The sequence below is a fragment of the Mytilus galloprovincialis genome, chromosome 7, assembly GCF_965363235.1.
Source record: "Mytilus galloprovincialis chromosome 7, xbMytGall1.hap1.1, whole genome shotgun sequence".
Classification (NCBI taxonomy): Eukaryota; Metazoa; Mollusca; class Bivalvia; order Mytilida; family Mytilidae; genus Mytilus; species Mytilus galloprovincialis.
The window spans coordinates 88,769,848-88,785,672 of record NC_134844.1 but is presented as its reverse complement, the minus strand read 5'-3'; the positions used below and the strand labels follow the sequence as shown (position 1 = coordinate 88,785,672).

General features: G+C 32.4%; 2 protein-coding genes across 2 annotated transcripts in view; both read left to right on the top strand.

The window, feature by feature from the left end:
* LOC143083957 (uncharacterized) overlaps nucleotides 1-15,825 on the top strand; it is a 235,526-nt gene that overhangs the window by 28,745 nt on the left and 190,956 nt on the right. The window lies entirely within an intron of this gene.
* The window catches only part of LOC143084087 (uncharacterized), a 75,321-nt gene that overhangs the window by 27,964 nt on the left and 31,532 nt on the right, over nucleotides 1-15,825 (top strand). The window contains exon 4 of the mRNA XM_076260496.1: nucleotides 9,408-9,483. Coding sequence (XP_076116611.1) covers nucleotides 9,408-9,483 — 76 coding nt within the window. The remainder of the gene's footprint in view (nucleotides 1-9,407; nucleotides 9,484-15,825) is intronic.

The window sequence follows — 15,825 nt, the reverse complement described above, 5'->3', positions numbered from 1 at the left end:
CACAACCCACACGTTTACATCATTTGAAATATGTGTTATTTTATCAATCACTTTTACAACTGACGGAATGTTTCTTATAGTATTTTTTTATGGATGCATTAGACACAACTATTGTATTGTGTCGTCCTGAACATGCCTGATCTATTTGCCACCGGACATTTTACAACCTCTTATCAAACAAACGTCTATGTATATCAGTCAAATTTGAATCAATTTTATCTAAAAACAAGGATGGTAACATGTGTCTTTACACATACACGTATGCACTATAAAATCTGTTAGTTTTTAGTCTTTCACTGTATATATGAGATCATAATGAATTAGTGACGACGCTCGGCCTGAGTATTTTTATGAGGTCGTTTCTGAATTTTTCGTTTCTATTCTCTACCTTCAGTTGCTTCGACCAAATGTTATAAAATTTACACGTAATGCTTTATAATGTTTTATGTTTATATAAAAGGGGGCATCATCAGTGTCCCATGGACACATTCCCCATTTATTCTAAGCTCTAACGTTTTATTTTACATTACTGTGGTTGAAGAGAAGCCACAATCAAATTTGATTTGACGGTTGCAAATTTCCGTTTTACTGGCTCCCCTACGCGTCGACGGTAAAACGGCATTTGCAAACATCAAATCACAAATTGACGGTGGGGACTCCTCAACTACAGTGCCGTTACTCCTGGGAACTTCATTGAAGTGATTTTAATTTATTGAAAGTATGTGGAAGATTTTCATATTACGGGTCTACATAACTACATTTCTTATTTTAAATATGAACAATACATATACGACTGTCATTTGTATTCCCAGGCCATTGTCTGTTTCGTCTTTTATCATGTATAGGAGCATGTAGTTTGTTTGTTTGGTCAAAGACCCCAAATCTGAACATCATGTGTAACAATTGGACACATCATACTAGTAATCTATCTTTCTCCTGCAATGCTTTCCATGCTAAGTCATACATATTTGATCATATTTGAATAACATTTGTAGATGTCTAGATTTAAATGAATGGAATAAACATGGCTTCTGTAAATGATTTTTCTAGTCAAAACTGATGTCTGTTCATCCATTTGCTGCATACAAACAATTTACCAGACATGGGCAATAAAGCAATTTTAATTACTTTTAAAGGCAACTTGAATGCTTTTCTAGATTCAAAATATTACAGTTGGAAGCACTGAACGAATATAAGTGTTTCCTTCAAAACCAGTGTCTTGTACATTTTCTACATGTATTAATACACAAGTATTCCGACTGATAGGTGGGCATAAAAGTTAAGGGACGACATCAAAAGTTCAATGCAGGATAAAAAAAAAACTTAATTCACATAGTTTGTTCGCTGACACCCCCTTTCCCCTTCTAAACTTAATTTGGGAAAAATTGATTGACCAATATGGATATATGTAAAATCCATGTCAAATTAACAAAACTTGCAGCAACTTTTATCCCCCACCCCTAAACTATTTCAATTAATTTTTTTTTATCCTACATTGATCTTTTGATGTCATCCCTAAAATAATCACTGTTTTCTCTCATTGATTATGGTCAATCTCAAAAAGTTACAAGACAAAAAGATTTTTTGTTAAAAGATGCTTTGAAGATGACTTTCTTCTTTGCAGATCAACAAACAAAAAATATTTTTTTGTTTTACAGAAATGACAAGATGAACACATAACGCCCATTACCGTAAAAACAAGTTCGGGGACATATCAATTTTATTAGCTCATTATAATGCAAATAGTTAAATCGTTATGTTCACAGTTTTTTTACAAAAACGGTGGACCCGGAAAAGGGATATTTTTGGCTTTTTGTTACCATGGCAACGGGTTTTTTTTAACCCAAAAATTGAAAAATCTTGTTTTTAGGAACTTTTATATGATTTTTTTAATTAAAATTTATTATTAATGAATGGACCACAATTATTTATACATGTTTTATTCAGTTTTATTTTTTTATAGTCACTCGCATACATTATTATTTCAGAAGAATTCAAATACAATTTTCCCTAAAAATCGTCAAAAATCGGAATTTTGAGCTTTTCACCTGAAAAAACGGGACGGGCGATGTTGGATTTTTTTCCATTAAATGATTGGATACTCCTCCCTGAACAAAATGATGTATCATATTGGTACAATATCACTAAGAAAAAAATCCAGGTTTCATGCAAACCTTACCTTAAATGTACATTTCTCAACATTTGAAATTCCTGCTCCCAAATAATTTTTGCATCGATTTTTTCCTATTCATAAAACAACTTTGATATTCAAATAAGAACAATTAACTTGTTCATGCGCAAATAGTTGTGAAAGTCAACACCCACTTTCAATTTCGATACAGTTGTAGAGACATTTACATGTTTTATCTGAAAGAAACCTAATACAGGGCAACAGTAATAGTTACCAATCATAAACCTACCTGTGATTACTCATTCCTTGAAACTGTTTGGGTAATAAACGAGTATATAAATGAAGTTTTTGTGTACAGTGTACAACAACTTAACTATGCACCGTACATAAGAATTTATGTGGTCAGCTAAACACCGTACACAACGCTTCTTCTGGATAAAATATCGAATAATAACATATGTATGAAAGATTTTAATGCCAATTATTGAAACAGCTATACTTATTACACACACACATTGACCTCCTATCAGAAAAAGAGTTGCAATGAATATAGAATTGTATCGAATGAGACGAGGGCCAACTTTTTTTACAAGTATTTGCACATGCCTTTAGTAATCCCTCTTGTTTTGGGAAAATAAGGAGACATCTCTAATTATGATCAACCTACGACCAAATCATTTCTTAAAACAGCAATTATGTTAATTTTGAAGTACACATTGATATTATGTGAACAAAACAAAAAATTTTCGTTACCGTGTAAGATCAAAATCGCTCACGTCCGCTTGGTTAGTACCTATATCCGCTGTACAATGATACACGGTGATTATTTTACAATTCAAGATACATTTATAGCATTTGTTTATGTAACTGTTTTCCTTTTGTGACATGTTGATGACCTGATTAACACCTTTGATGGTCTATAATCCTTTGATCACTCTATCTTGGGCTAATGAGTGATCACTACGATTTACACGGTCAATGTCTACTTTGCAATTTCCTTCAATCTAGACAATTTATAACCTTCGTTTCAAATTACTTTAACTTTTCAATTTTATTATTATTAGACAACAAAAATCCACGAATTAAAAAACCCATGAACATATAAATGTTGCTGAAACATGAGATTTTTTCTTTACACACGCTTTTGAGTTCCTCATTTTGAGGTGCATAAGGGATGTTGTCCCATATTGAAATCCATAGTTCTGATTTTTCCAAATATTTTTATGTGATCGGTATGACATTCTGAATAAATTTGTGTATTTTTTTTGTCCATTTCTGAAAAAAAATAAAGTTGCTTCAGCACTATAAGGCAATGACACTTTTATCGCTGTATTTATTTATTTTGAATACAATGTGTATGCATAATTAGTTTCTTCCAGTATAGACATATTTTTATAATTATCTGCCTTAGTTTCTGAAGCGACTCCTAGGCGTCGTGGTAGTAGCGATCGTCATTACAACCGTGAAAAAAATGTAAACAAGATATACATCTATCTCTCAGACCGCATGCATGCAATTAACGTAAACACAAGAATGTGAAGCGTACTTGATCTCGATAAATTACAGAATAAATAATAGAGTAATTAGATATGTAATGGAGATTAAAATGATTAAAAATATAAGTGTGTTTTAGGCCAGGTGTCCGGTGTCCTAAAATATAACTCACGGTATTTGATACGTTTTAACCCGGGCAAAATGTATATGTTAATACCCAGGTTACAAATCTATTAAGATATATTGATTATTATAACACATTCATAAATAAGAATAAAATGTCTTGCCAGGTCAAATGTGATAAATCCGGAAAAAAAAACCCAGGTGCAATTTTATTGAACTCAAATAAATGTCTGTGGTCAGACATAAAATTCAACAATCTTCTAATCCGACGGTCCTATAATGCTTTTTCTCCGGTGCGAGGTTACTTAGATAATCTGAAAAAATATACCTATAGACATGTACTGTTTGATGATAGGCTTTTTCACAGAAACAACTGTTTGGCTCACCTGGCCCGAAGGGCCAAGTGAGCTTTTCTCATCACTTTGCGTCAGTCGTCCGGCGTCGTCTGTTAACTTTTACAAAAATCTTCTCCTCTGAAACTACTGGGCCAAATTAAACCAAACTTGGCCATAGTCATTATTGGGGTATCTTGTTTAAAAAATGTGTCCGGTGACCCTGCCAACCGACCAAGATGGCTGCCATCGGGGAAAATAGAACATAGGGGTAAAATGCAGTTTTTGGCTTATAACTCAAAAACCAAAGCATTTAGAGCAAATCGTTCAAGGAGTAAAAGTATTAATCCGGTCAAGATCTATCTGCCCTAAAATTTTCAGATGAATCAAACAACCTGTTGTTGGGTTGCTGCCCCTGAATTGGTAATTTTAAGGAATTTTTGCTGTTTTTGGTTATTATCTTGAATACTATTATAGATAGAGATAAACTGTAAACTGCAATAATGTTCAGAAAAGTAAGATTTACAAATAAGTACATGACCGAAAATGATCAGTTGACCCCTTTAGGAGTTATTGCCCTTTATAGTCAATTTTTAACCATTTTTCGTAAATCTTATTTATCTTTTACAAAAATCTTCTCCTCTGAAACTACTGGGCCAAATTAATCCAAACTTGGCAAAAATCATCTTTAGGGTATCTAGTTAAAAATGTGTCCGGTGACTCGGCCATTCAACCAAGATGGCTGCCACGGCTAAAAATAGAACATAGGGGTGAAATGCAGTTTTTGGCTTATAACTCAAAAACCAAAGCATTTAGAGCATATCTGGCAGGGTTTAATTGTTCATCAGGTCAAGATCTATCTGCCCTGAAATTTTCAGATGGATTGGACAATCGGTTCTTTGGTTGCTGCCCCTGAATTGGTTATTTTAAGGAAATTTAGCCGTTTTTTGTTATTATCTTGAATACTTTTATAGATAGAGATAAACTGTAAACAGCAATAATGTTCAGCAAAGTAAGACCTAAAATTAAGTCAACTGACCAAAATGGTCAATTGACCCCCTAAGGAGTTATTGTCCTTTATAGTCAATTTTTAACAATTTTCATAAAATTTGTAAATTTTTACTAACATTTTCCACTGAAACTACTGGGCCAAGTTCATCATAGATAGAGATAATTGTAAGCAGCAAGAATGTTCAGTAAAGTAAAATGTAAAAACACATCACCATCACCAAAACACAATTTTGTCATGAATCCACCTGCTTCCTTTGTTTAATATTCACATAGACCAAGGTGAGTGACACAGTTTTGCTTGTGGTTCGACTCACGTATACTGCTCAAAATTGAGTGACGTTTGTGTATGGCGTCGGGACATATGTAAAATTTGCGATTTAATTTGGCCGAAGAAGTTATGAAATTTTACGACCCATGTTATCATATAGTTATTAAGTGTTCGATTCTGATTTCTTTTGCAGAAAAATTACTGAACTTCTTTTAAATCGAGTTTTACTTTGCATATTGCTGTGTGTTTGTTTAATCTTCATTGGCTAGATGTGTAGGGAAGGGTTGAGATCTCATTAAACATGTTTAACCCCGCCGCATTTTTGTTGCTGGTCCAAGTCAGGACCCTCAGGCATTTGTTTATAGTCTTGTATGATTTTTTTAAAGTTAGTTCATTTATATGCTTAGCAGTTTAGTTTGATGTCCATTTCACTGAACTAGTACATACCTTTGCTTACGGGCGAGCGGAAGCCTGCCTCTGGGTGCGGGATTATCTATTTGTATTATACCCCTCTATAAATTCACGATGTATATAGTACAGTATTAGAGTATTACATTAGGGATGTATATTGGACCATCATCCTTCTCAGTGAACTGTCGGAATTTCTGGTTGTTGCATTATGGCTATGCTTCCGTAGGTTCTAGTAATCTATTTGATAACAAAGACCTTTGAAAAATCTTTTCTAATGTGTAAAATTTCATAATTTATGCACATAATAATCAACTGAGGAAAGTTCAAATCAAGTTTCAACAGAAAATACTGTATACATGGTATACGAAGTGGATATATGGTTTTACACTAGTAATTTTGGGGCCCTTTATAGCTTGTTGTCCGGTGAGAGCCAAGGCTCCGTGTTGAAGGCCGTACATTGACCTATAATGGTTTACTTTTATAAACTGTTATTTGGATAGAGAGTTGTCTCATTGGCACTTACACCACATCTTCCTATATCTATATATTTTAAGCACACATGCCTTCATATATGGACCATCAGGAAGAGGTTTATAAATAAGTGCCCTTAATAGTAAGTTTTGTTGGGATTTGTCTATGGATGCAGCTGTTTGCAAAAACTAAGTTTTCCATCAAGAACTGACACCACTGAATAAAATATTTTACAAGTAGCTTATTTTCGAAATATGAAAGCGCAAATAACCAACTATCAAACTAAGTGTTAACCTCATCAGAACGATGCGTAATATGTCTATACGCTAACTTGGTTTCCCCCTTTTATTAAAGTTTGAGCTCCTTACTCGTCTCCTCACTCGTCTGTTAGCAATTTATTTGTCTGAGTTTATGTTGTCCTCTGAAACTACTGGGCCAAATTAATCCAAACTTGGCCACAATCATCTTTGGGTTATCTAGTTTAAAAAATGTGTCCGGTGACCCTGCCATCCCACCAAGATGGACGCCATGGCTAAAAATAGAACATAGGGGTAAAATGCAAATACCCTGCCTGTATCAATACACACCAGTCAACTTCCTCATACAGATGCAGGATTAATTTCATTAAGGCCCTTTTATAATTGCATGAATTGTAAGCATTGTGTATAAATTTCATAACATTTAGTCGAAGCAAACAGGAGGAAAAGAATTAAACCAACAGGTTAAGTAATTGCTTTATTTATGAAGAAACATAAGTCATGAACGGTAAAAGTGATGCCATCCAATTATAAAAATGATTTGTGTTTAGTGGTAATAAGCATTGTGTACCTATATTCGTTTTAAAACATTTATTTGAGGCAAACTTAAGTATGTTAAGTAAGAAACAGGAAACTCAGCATTTTTTTTATTTAACTTGTGCTATAGATAAAGACTGTATGTTTTTCTATGCCACATTGTTGTGTTACTGTTTCATTGAACTTCTCTATCACTATCTCTGATCTATCCTGTCAACACAAAGGTTGTGAATTTCGAAGCACACGCTTAGCCTTTCAGTTTGACTACAATCCTAATTGACTAAGCTTGTCAGTTTTACTATCTTCGATCTTGGTTCTCTACAAGCATTATTGTCTTACTCATCCAATAAAAACAGACTACTACGAAATAGTACATAATGCTGAAAGTGGCGTTTAACACCAATTAACCATTAACATAAATCACACATGTGACAGAATAATTGAAAAATTGGACACCTTTAAATGTTGTGTTTGCACTGGGGACTTGCTTTCAATATTGTAAATATTTGATACATGTATTGACAAAAATATTTATATAAAGCATAGTATTACTTACAAATAATTGAAAAATCAAATAGCATCATCATATTTGCTGTATTCTTGTGCGCTTTGTACAGCGGCTGGTATTAAATCTAAACAGAAATTATAATAAATTTATCTCAAGATGTATAGCTTAAGTGATAAAAAAAATTAAATATAAAAGCCCACATTTACTTTTTATAACATATTGAAACATGGCCTTTGTTTTCACTTGCTGAGAGATATAGATTTGTTGGATTGCTGTTCATGTCTAATTAACATACTACCATTTTCTACTGGCTTGTTGATAAATTATAGTGTATCATTATACATTAAATGAAGTATTTTTTGTCTGTAGCAGTATCTTTGTTTATTTGGTCATTATTTTTTAATTGAGTTGTTATTGTGGTGTCTTTTGTAAAGCGCACATGATTTAAATAAAAAAAATTCTTTAATCTTAGCCATTTATCTAATAGAAGGACAAACAAATATTTGTTCATATTATCAAAAAGGAAAGCATTTCATGAAAACGAATTTATTAAACAAATACAGCTGTGTTAAATCTGAGTCTAATGAAACTGTTTTCTTGAGGCAAAAAGAAATGCCTTCAAAATGTTTTTTCATTTTTTTTATATTTTTTGTTGGTAGTTCTATCTGAATTATATAGCAAACAAAAAAAAAGGTGGCATATTTAACTGCAGTGTGTTGTAGTCTAAGGTTGTAGTGTCTCCAACAATCATTGCTTCAACTCTGGGGATTCTCGTAAAACTACCCCCCCCCCCCCCGAGTCTAAAAACAGTAAAGTGAAAGTTAAAAAATAAGAAACAGACTAAAGTTTCTCGTGATATAAATAGACAGTCTAACAAACAACACAGGTCTCAGTTTCAAGTATGCTGTTTTTATTTGGTGTAGATGTTTCTTTATTACTTTTAACAATCCAAAGTAATAATTAATATCAAACATACACGTCTTCTTTGATGCCGAGCTGCCATACTTTTTGTTCACTGATGTTTGTTTACATTTTGGGCATACAAATGCCTTTCATTATGAAGGAATTACATAAATAGTCAAATGAGGAAACGTTACAAAGTATTTCACAACGTTGTCGACTTATTCTGTAAAAAAAGTATCGACATCTATAGTTTGCCTGGTTCGCGCTATGCATTGGAAAGCCAGATCAAGCTAAAATTTTGGGATCATTTCAACGAAGTTTTCAAGTATGTTCTCTGAAAAGCTCCAATTTATTTACGTACGTTTTCAAGAGAAAGATGACACTTATAAACGCACAGGGCTATATAATGTATTTACCTACCGAACGATAGGAGCATCAGACAGGACAATCTCTGAAACTTTTCCATCACAATGAGTCTTCTGCTATAAATATTCGTTGTTTATAGATGGCACTCCAGCGTAATAAATAAAGTATGTTCCGATAAAATAAACGAAAGTGTAACGTCGTCTAAAAATTACCGTTTTGTTTGACAGGATGCAAATTTCATTTATTGTATATCAATAAATATAATACCATGTAAAAATTCTTTAAATATTCATATATTTTTGCATCTTAATTATTTCTTACTCAACCCAGTAATTCTATTTGCAATTAAGTTAACAAGTGGCAATACAAAACTAAATATTGTATGAGGGCAGATCATAAAATTGCGACATTACTTTAGCGGACAGAGTGCCTACTTTTAGTGAAGGTGTCTACCTCAAATGTCAAGATGTGGTATGATTGCCAATGAGACAACTCTTCACAAGAGACCAAATGACACAGAATTTAACAATGTTAGGTCACCCTACAGCTTTCAATGAAGCTTTTTGACAAGTTTTTACATGATTTTCTTTTGTAGACTGCCATGTCAAAGACATTCCAAGAAGTTACTCCTGACACCCAATCACAGAACCTTGCAGCACCACTTGTTGGAGGTAATCATCTTATATTAATTATTCAGATACTGGCTGAAATGATAATTACTTGTTTCTAATATATGTAAACCTTGCAGTGTCTGCTTATAATGACTGTACTATCACTCCTAATGGTTCATCTTACAAGGCAATCATCTAATGTTAATTATTAGCTCACCTGGCCCGAAGGGCCAAGTGAGCTTTTCCCATCACTTTGCGTCCGTCGTCCGTCGTCGTCCTGCGTCTGTCGTCGTCCTGCGTCCGTCGTCGTTAACTTTTACAAAAATCTTCTCCTCTGAAACTACTGGGCTAAATTAATCCAAACTTGGCCACAATCATCTTTGGGGTATGTAGTTTGAAAAATGTGTCCGGTGACCCGGCCATCCAACCAAGATGGCCGCCACGGCTAAATATAGAACATAGGGGTAAAATACAGTTTTTGGCTTATAACTCAAAAATCAAAGCATTTAGAGCAAATCTGACAGAGTGAAATTGTTTATCATGTCAAGATCTATCTGCCCTGAAATTTTCAGATGGATCCGACAACCGGTTGTTGGGTTGCTGCCCCATTATTGGTAATTTTAAGGAAATTTTGACGTTTTTTGTAATTATCTTGAATATTATTATAGATAGAAATAAACTGTAAACAGCAATAATGTACAGCAAAGTAAGACCTAAAAATAAGTCAACATGACCAAAATGGTCAGTTGACCCCCTAAGGAGTTATTGTCCTTTATAGTCAATTTTTAACAATTTTCATAAAATTTGTAAATTTTTACTAACATTTTCCACTGAAACTACTGGGCCAAGATCATTATAGATAGAGATAATTGTAAGGAGCAAGAATGTTCAGTAAAGTAAGATGTACAAACACATCACCATCACCAAAACACAATTTTGTCATGAATCTATCTGCTTCCTTTGTTTAATATTCACATATACCAAGGTGAGCGACACAGGCTCTTTAGAGCCTCTAGTTTTTTATTGTAAGTGATTCGTAAAATAACATCGTTTAGTTGTTTGTCATGTTCGCAACTCATCTGAATTCTTGTTGCCATATTTCATGAATTTTCTTCAAACTTTTGTAAAGTTTTCAGCTTAGATGTTATCAAATTAACTTGATTATTTTTTTAATTTAATTAATTGTACAACTGAAATCTTCATATAGTTTATATTAACTAATAAAATATATAAATTGATATGGAACTAAAACAAATCTCTTATATACTTTATTTAGTTTGAAATAATTGTATTAAACTAAAATTTCATTAACATTTTTAATATTTCTTATGTTATTAACATACTCCTTCCAAACATTTTTTTTGATAAAAAGTAATAAAACATTTTAATTTCCTTTATTTCTTTTAAATTCATAAGAATTTTACCCCTAAAATCTACTATTTTCCCTTATGAGAATGTGATAAAATGTTGCATTTCTATTAAGTTCATTAATTATTTTAAACAGTTAAATTCTTATAAAAACACGTATTGTTATTATATAAACATCTATTGAAATATTTTTGTTGGCATTCAAGGAATAAGTTATATATAAAATGTTGGTATTCGCGGAAGACACCATTTACTGCACACAATCATTTTGTCAAATTGTATACACAAAAGGATTATAGAGATAAAAATTAACAGCTGTAAAAACAAACAGCAATTAATCAGATTAAAATGTCCAGGGGCAATGCCACTATTACATGTATTTTGTCTAATTAGCAAAATATTGCTAAGATATAGACATTATACACATTGTTTGTACTAAAATGTGACAAGCATACCTTTTAATAATTATTAAGTGATTTTTTTTTATCTATTTATAATTTCAAATATTGATATCACATACTTTCTGTAATTTTCATTACTATGTTTTGCTATGTTTTATTTAAATAACTTCATTTCTGAGATATCAACAAATCTACTGGTTATGGAAGTATAATACCTCCATGTTCTAATCAAGCGATATATGCCACATTAGCTCCTATAGAAATACTTTTGAGAATGACTGTCAAAGTGTACCATTGTGTACAGACCAGAGAGATGCAGACTAAATGACAAAACATTAAAATTACTCATGATTATCAAATGCAACGCTTAAACTATGCTTACATGAATATTTTACACATACACATACATTATACATACATGTTAAGTTAAGAGGCAATTATGAATCGAGTTCACTTTCAGTTTTGAGGGGTTAGCCTTTAGCTCTATTTTTATTTTTATTTTTTTCGTGTAAATTATTTCATTAGATGTTCTTTGTTTCTTTCATATACATATACAAGACAGTTACATCTATTATTAAACATGTTATACAACAGTGACACTGACCATTGACCCCAAGTCTGTACCACATCTTCTTGTATGTATTTATATATGTACTACAATATGATGGTTTCTTTTTAGATCAGGTTAGAGGACCACCTTTACCAAGACCAATACTGCCTCGTGAGAGGTCAGCGATGGATAAAGTGTTAGAATACCTGGTTGGAGACGGACCACAAAACAGATATGCCCTCATATGTAGATTTTGTCATTCTCATAATGGAATGGCTTTAAAAGAAGAATTTGAGTATATAAGTAAGTAATTTTCTTTATGAATGTCAAATAGGTGTTTTTACCGAGGTCCTTATCAAGATAAAATATATCAAGAAAATATACACAATCACAAGCCTGATATATCACACTTATAAAGATAGAGTAAATTTTGACATTATTTGAGAAAACATGATAAGAATACTTAAAATTTATTTTTTTAAGAACAATATTTTTCAAGTACTGTGGATTCATTATTATTTTTTAGATTCCAATTTTCATGGGTAGAGGCAAACCAATAATTTAAATGTAAAAAGAAATACGAATTCTCTTTAAGCTTCTATGCAGAACAACAAAATCGAAAATACAAGTTTTGTTCAAAATACTGAAATTGGTAACCATAAAAATAACTGAATCCACAGTACACATTTCCATTTAAAATAGCAGCCAATTCAATGTCTTTACAATTGTATGTATGACACTATTTCATATGAAAATAAAACAAAACCCTAACTGCTGAGAAAGCTAGCATGCCTATGATAAATTCTGGTTGCAAATTCAATAAAAGTAATCGACAGTTTCCTTTTTTTTTTATTGTAGAAATAAACTTTATAGATGATTTTAGAATATTTAAAGCCCTTGAAAACTCTGATCTCAAGATTTTAACATGAGAATTGGTCTTCTTAATATTTTCTAATGTTACTATATATTGTCAATAATTTCTAATGTTACTATATATTGTCAATTTTTTCTAATATTTCTATATACTGTCTATAGGCTTTAGGTGTTGCTACTGCTACCAGATGAACATGGCTAAGAAACAGAGACCTTTTGCACCTAAATTAGAAGTGCCTCCACCATCAACCATGTCAACAAGTTCTGGAAATAAACTTGGTAAATATATATATAGATGTTATAATATGAAATTATTGCTTTGTAATATCTTTCCTGTAAATATTATTTAGAACTTTCAGAACCCTTTTCTGATATAAGTATTTTACATGCCATGCTAAGGACAATGATTGCATCCCCTAACATTTCTAATTTTATCAAATGACAAATAGCTTTAGGGGATTTCAAAGTGGAAGGTCTTGACTCCACCATAATATACCTGATATACCTAAAATAGGATTTAAGGGAATTATAACGGCATTTTACTACATATACCTCTTGCAGTTGTGTCACTTTAAATAATACTGACTCCTCTGCACCAGGCACGAGGATGACATACCAGTTATATGCAACTTCTTACAATATCTTACCATATCATTAATGTCCCAATACACATTTTGTGGAGCTAGATATATTTAGCCTACTCACAGTATCCTTTTTTGTTACTTTCTGGAGGTGTGCTTGAGACAAAGGTTTTATATATACTCCTATATGTATACTAATATATGAAAACTGTTGTTTCTTATTTGTGTTTGTAACTATATATACTGTATTGTTTTTTATATTTGTAAAAGAACAATATTATATTATGCTCCTTGTGAGCCCATTTTATGGAAATATAGCATCTTCTTCTTCTCCTTCTATATGTTATTTCAAGAGCATAGTACATGCATGAAAAGTTGAAAAAAACTAATGTTACATGTATAAGAGATGCTTTAGGCCCAGGTCTTGTGCTTAAAATTGATGAACCATTTGATATTTGGTCTGGAAGTTTATAATATTTTAAAAGTTATAATAATGGGTAAGTTATTCCTATGTCTGCCAGACACACACTACCTGTTTGATCTGTTTGATGATGCTTTAAAATTTTATTATACCCACTGGGCATGAAATTTTTCATTAGGTTAATTATTTAAGAATTGAGTGCTTCTTATTGTAACTTCATTGGGGTGTAAAAGCGTTGACCAAGGTACATTTTGTATGAAGGGCGTAAGCATAAGTGCTTAATTCTATAAATGTGCACAAGGTCATCGCTTTTACAACCCTATGAAGTAATACAAAAAGAAGCATTCAATGCTTATAATGACATTTTTAAGCTTAAATCATGATCAAGTTTTTATTAGCTCACCTGGCCCAAAGGGCCGTCGTCGTCGTCCGTTGTCGTTAACTTTTACAAAAATCTTCTCCTCTGAAACTACCGGGGCCAAATTTAACTAAACTTGACCAAAATAATCATTGGGGTATCTAGTTTAAAAATTGTGTAACATGACCCGGCCAACCAACCAAGATGGCCGCCACGGCTAAAAATAGAACATAGGGGTAAAATGTAGATTTTGGCTCATATCTCTGAAACCAAAGCATTTAGAGCAAATCTGACACGAGGTAAAATTGTTAATCAGGTCAAGATATATCTGCCCTAAAATTTTCAGATGAATCGGACAACCCGTTGTTGGGTTGCTGCCCCTGAATTGGTAATTTTGAGGAAATTTTGCTGTTTTTGGTTATTATCTTGAATATTATTATAGATAGAATTAAACTGTAAACAGCAAAAATGTTCAGCAAAGTTAGATTTAAAAATAAGTCAACATGACCGAAATGGTCAGTTGACCCCTTTAGGAGTTATTGCCCTTTATAGTCAATTTTTAACCATTTTTCATAAATCTAAGTAATCTTTTACAAAAATCTTCTCCTCTGAAACTAATGGGCCAAATTAATCCAAACTTGGCCACAATCATCTTTGGGGAATCAAGTTTAAAAAATGTGTGGCGTGACGCGGTCAACCAACCAAGATGGCCACCACAGCTAAAAATAGAACATAGGGGTAAAATGCAGTTTTTGGTTTATAACTCAAAAACCAAAACATTTAGAGGAAATCTAACATAGGGTAAAATGTTTATCAGGTCAAGATCTATCTGCCCTGAAATTTTCAGATGAATTGGTCAACCCGTTGTTGGGTTGCTGCCCCTGAATTGGTAATTTTGAGGAAATTTTGCTGTTTTTGGTTATTATCTTGAATATTATTATAGATAGAGATAAACTGTAAACAGCAATAATGTTCATCAAAGTAAGATCTACAAATAAGTCAACATGACCGAAATGGTCAGTTGACCCCTTTAGGAGTTATTGCCCTTTATAGTCAATTTTTAACCATTTTTCGTAAATCTTAGTTATCTTTTACAAAAATCTCTGAAACTACTTGGCCAAATAATTCAAACTTGGCCACAATCTTCTTTTGGGTATTTTGTTTGGAAAATGTGTCCGATGACCTGGCCATCCAACCAAGATGGCCACCACGACGAAAAATAGAACAGGGGTAAAATGTAGATTTTGGCTTATAACTCTGAAACCAAATCATTTAGAGCAAATCTGACAGGGAGTTAAATTGTTAATCAAGTCAATATATATCTGCCCTGAAATATTCAAATGAATTGGACAACTGGTTGTTGGGTTGCTGCCCTCCAATTGGTAATTTTTAAAGACATTTTGCTGTTTTTGGTTATTATCTTGAATACTTTTATAGATAGCGTTAAACTGTAAACAGCGATAATGTTCAGCAAAGTAAGATCTACAAATAAGTCAACATGACCTAAATGGTCAATTGACCCCTTAAGGAGTTATTGCCCTTTATAGTCAATTTTTAACAATTTTCATTAATTTGGTAAATTTATGTAAATTTTTACCAAATATTTTTCTCTGTTACTAATGGGCAAAGTTCATTATAGATATAATTGTAAGAAGCAAGAACGTTCAGTAAAGTAAGAACTTCAAACACATCACCATCACCAAAATACAATTTTGTCATGAATCAATTTGTGTCCTTTGTTTAATATGCACATAGACCAAGGTGAGCGACACAGGCTCTTTAGAGCCTCTAGTTATATATACTGGCTGGAATGAGTTATAGTTACATATTTTTAATCACTGTGTATCATC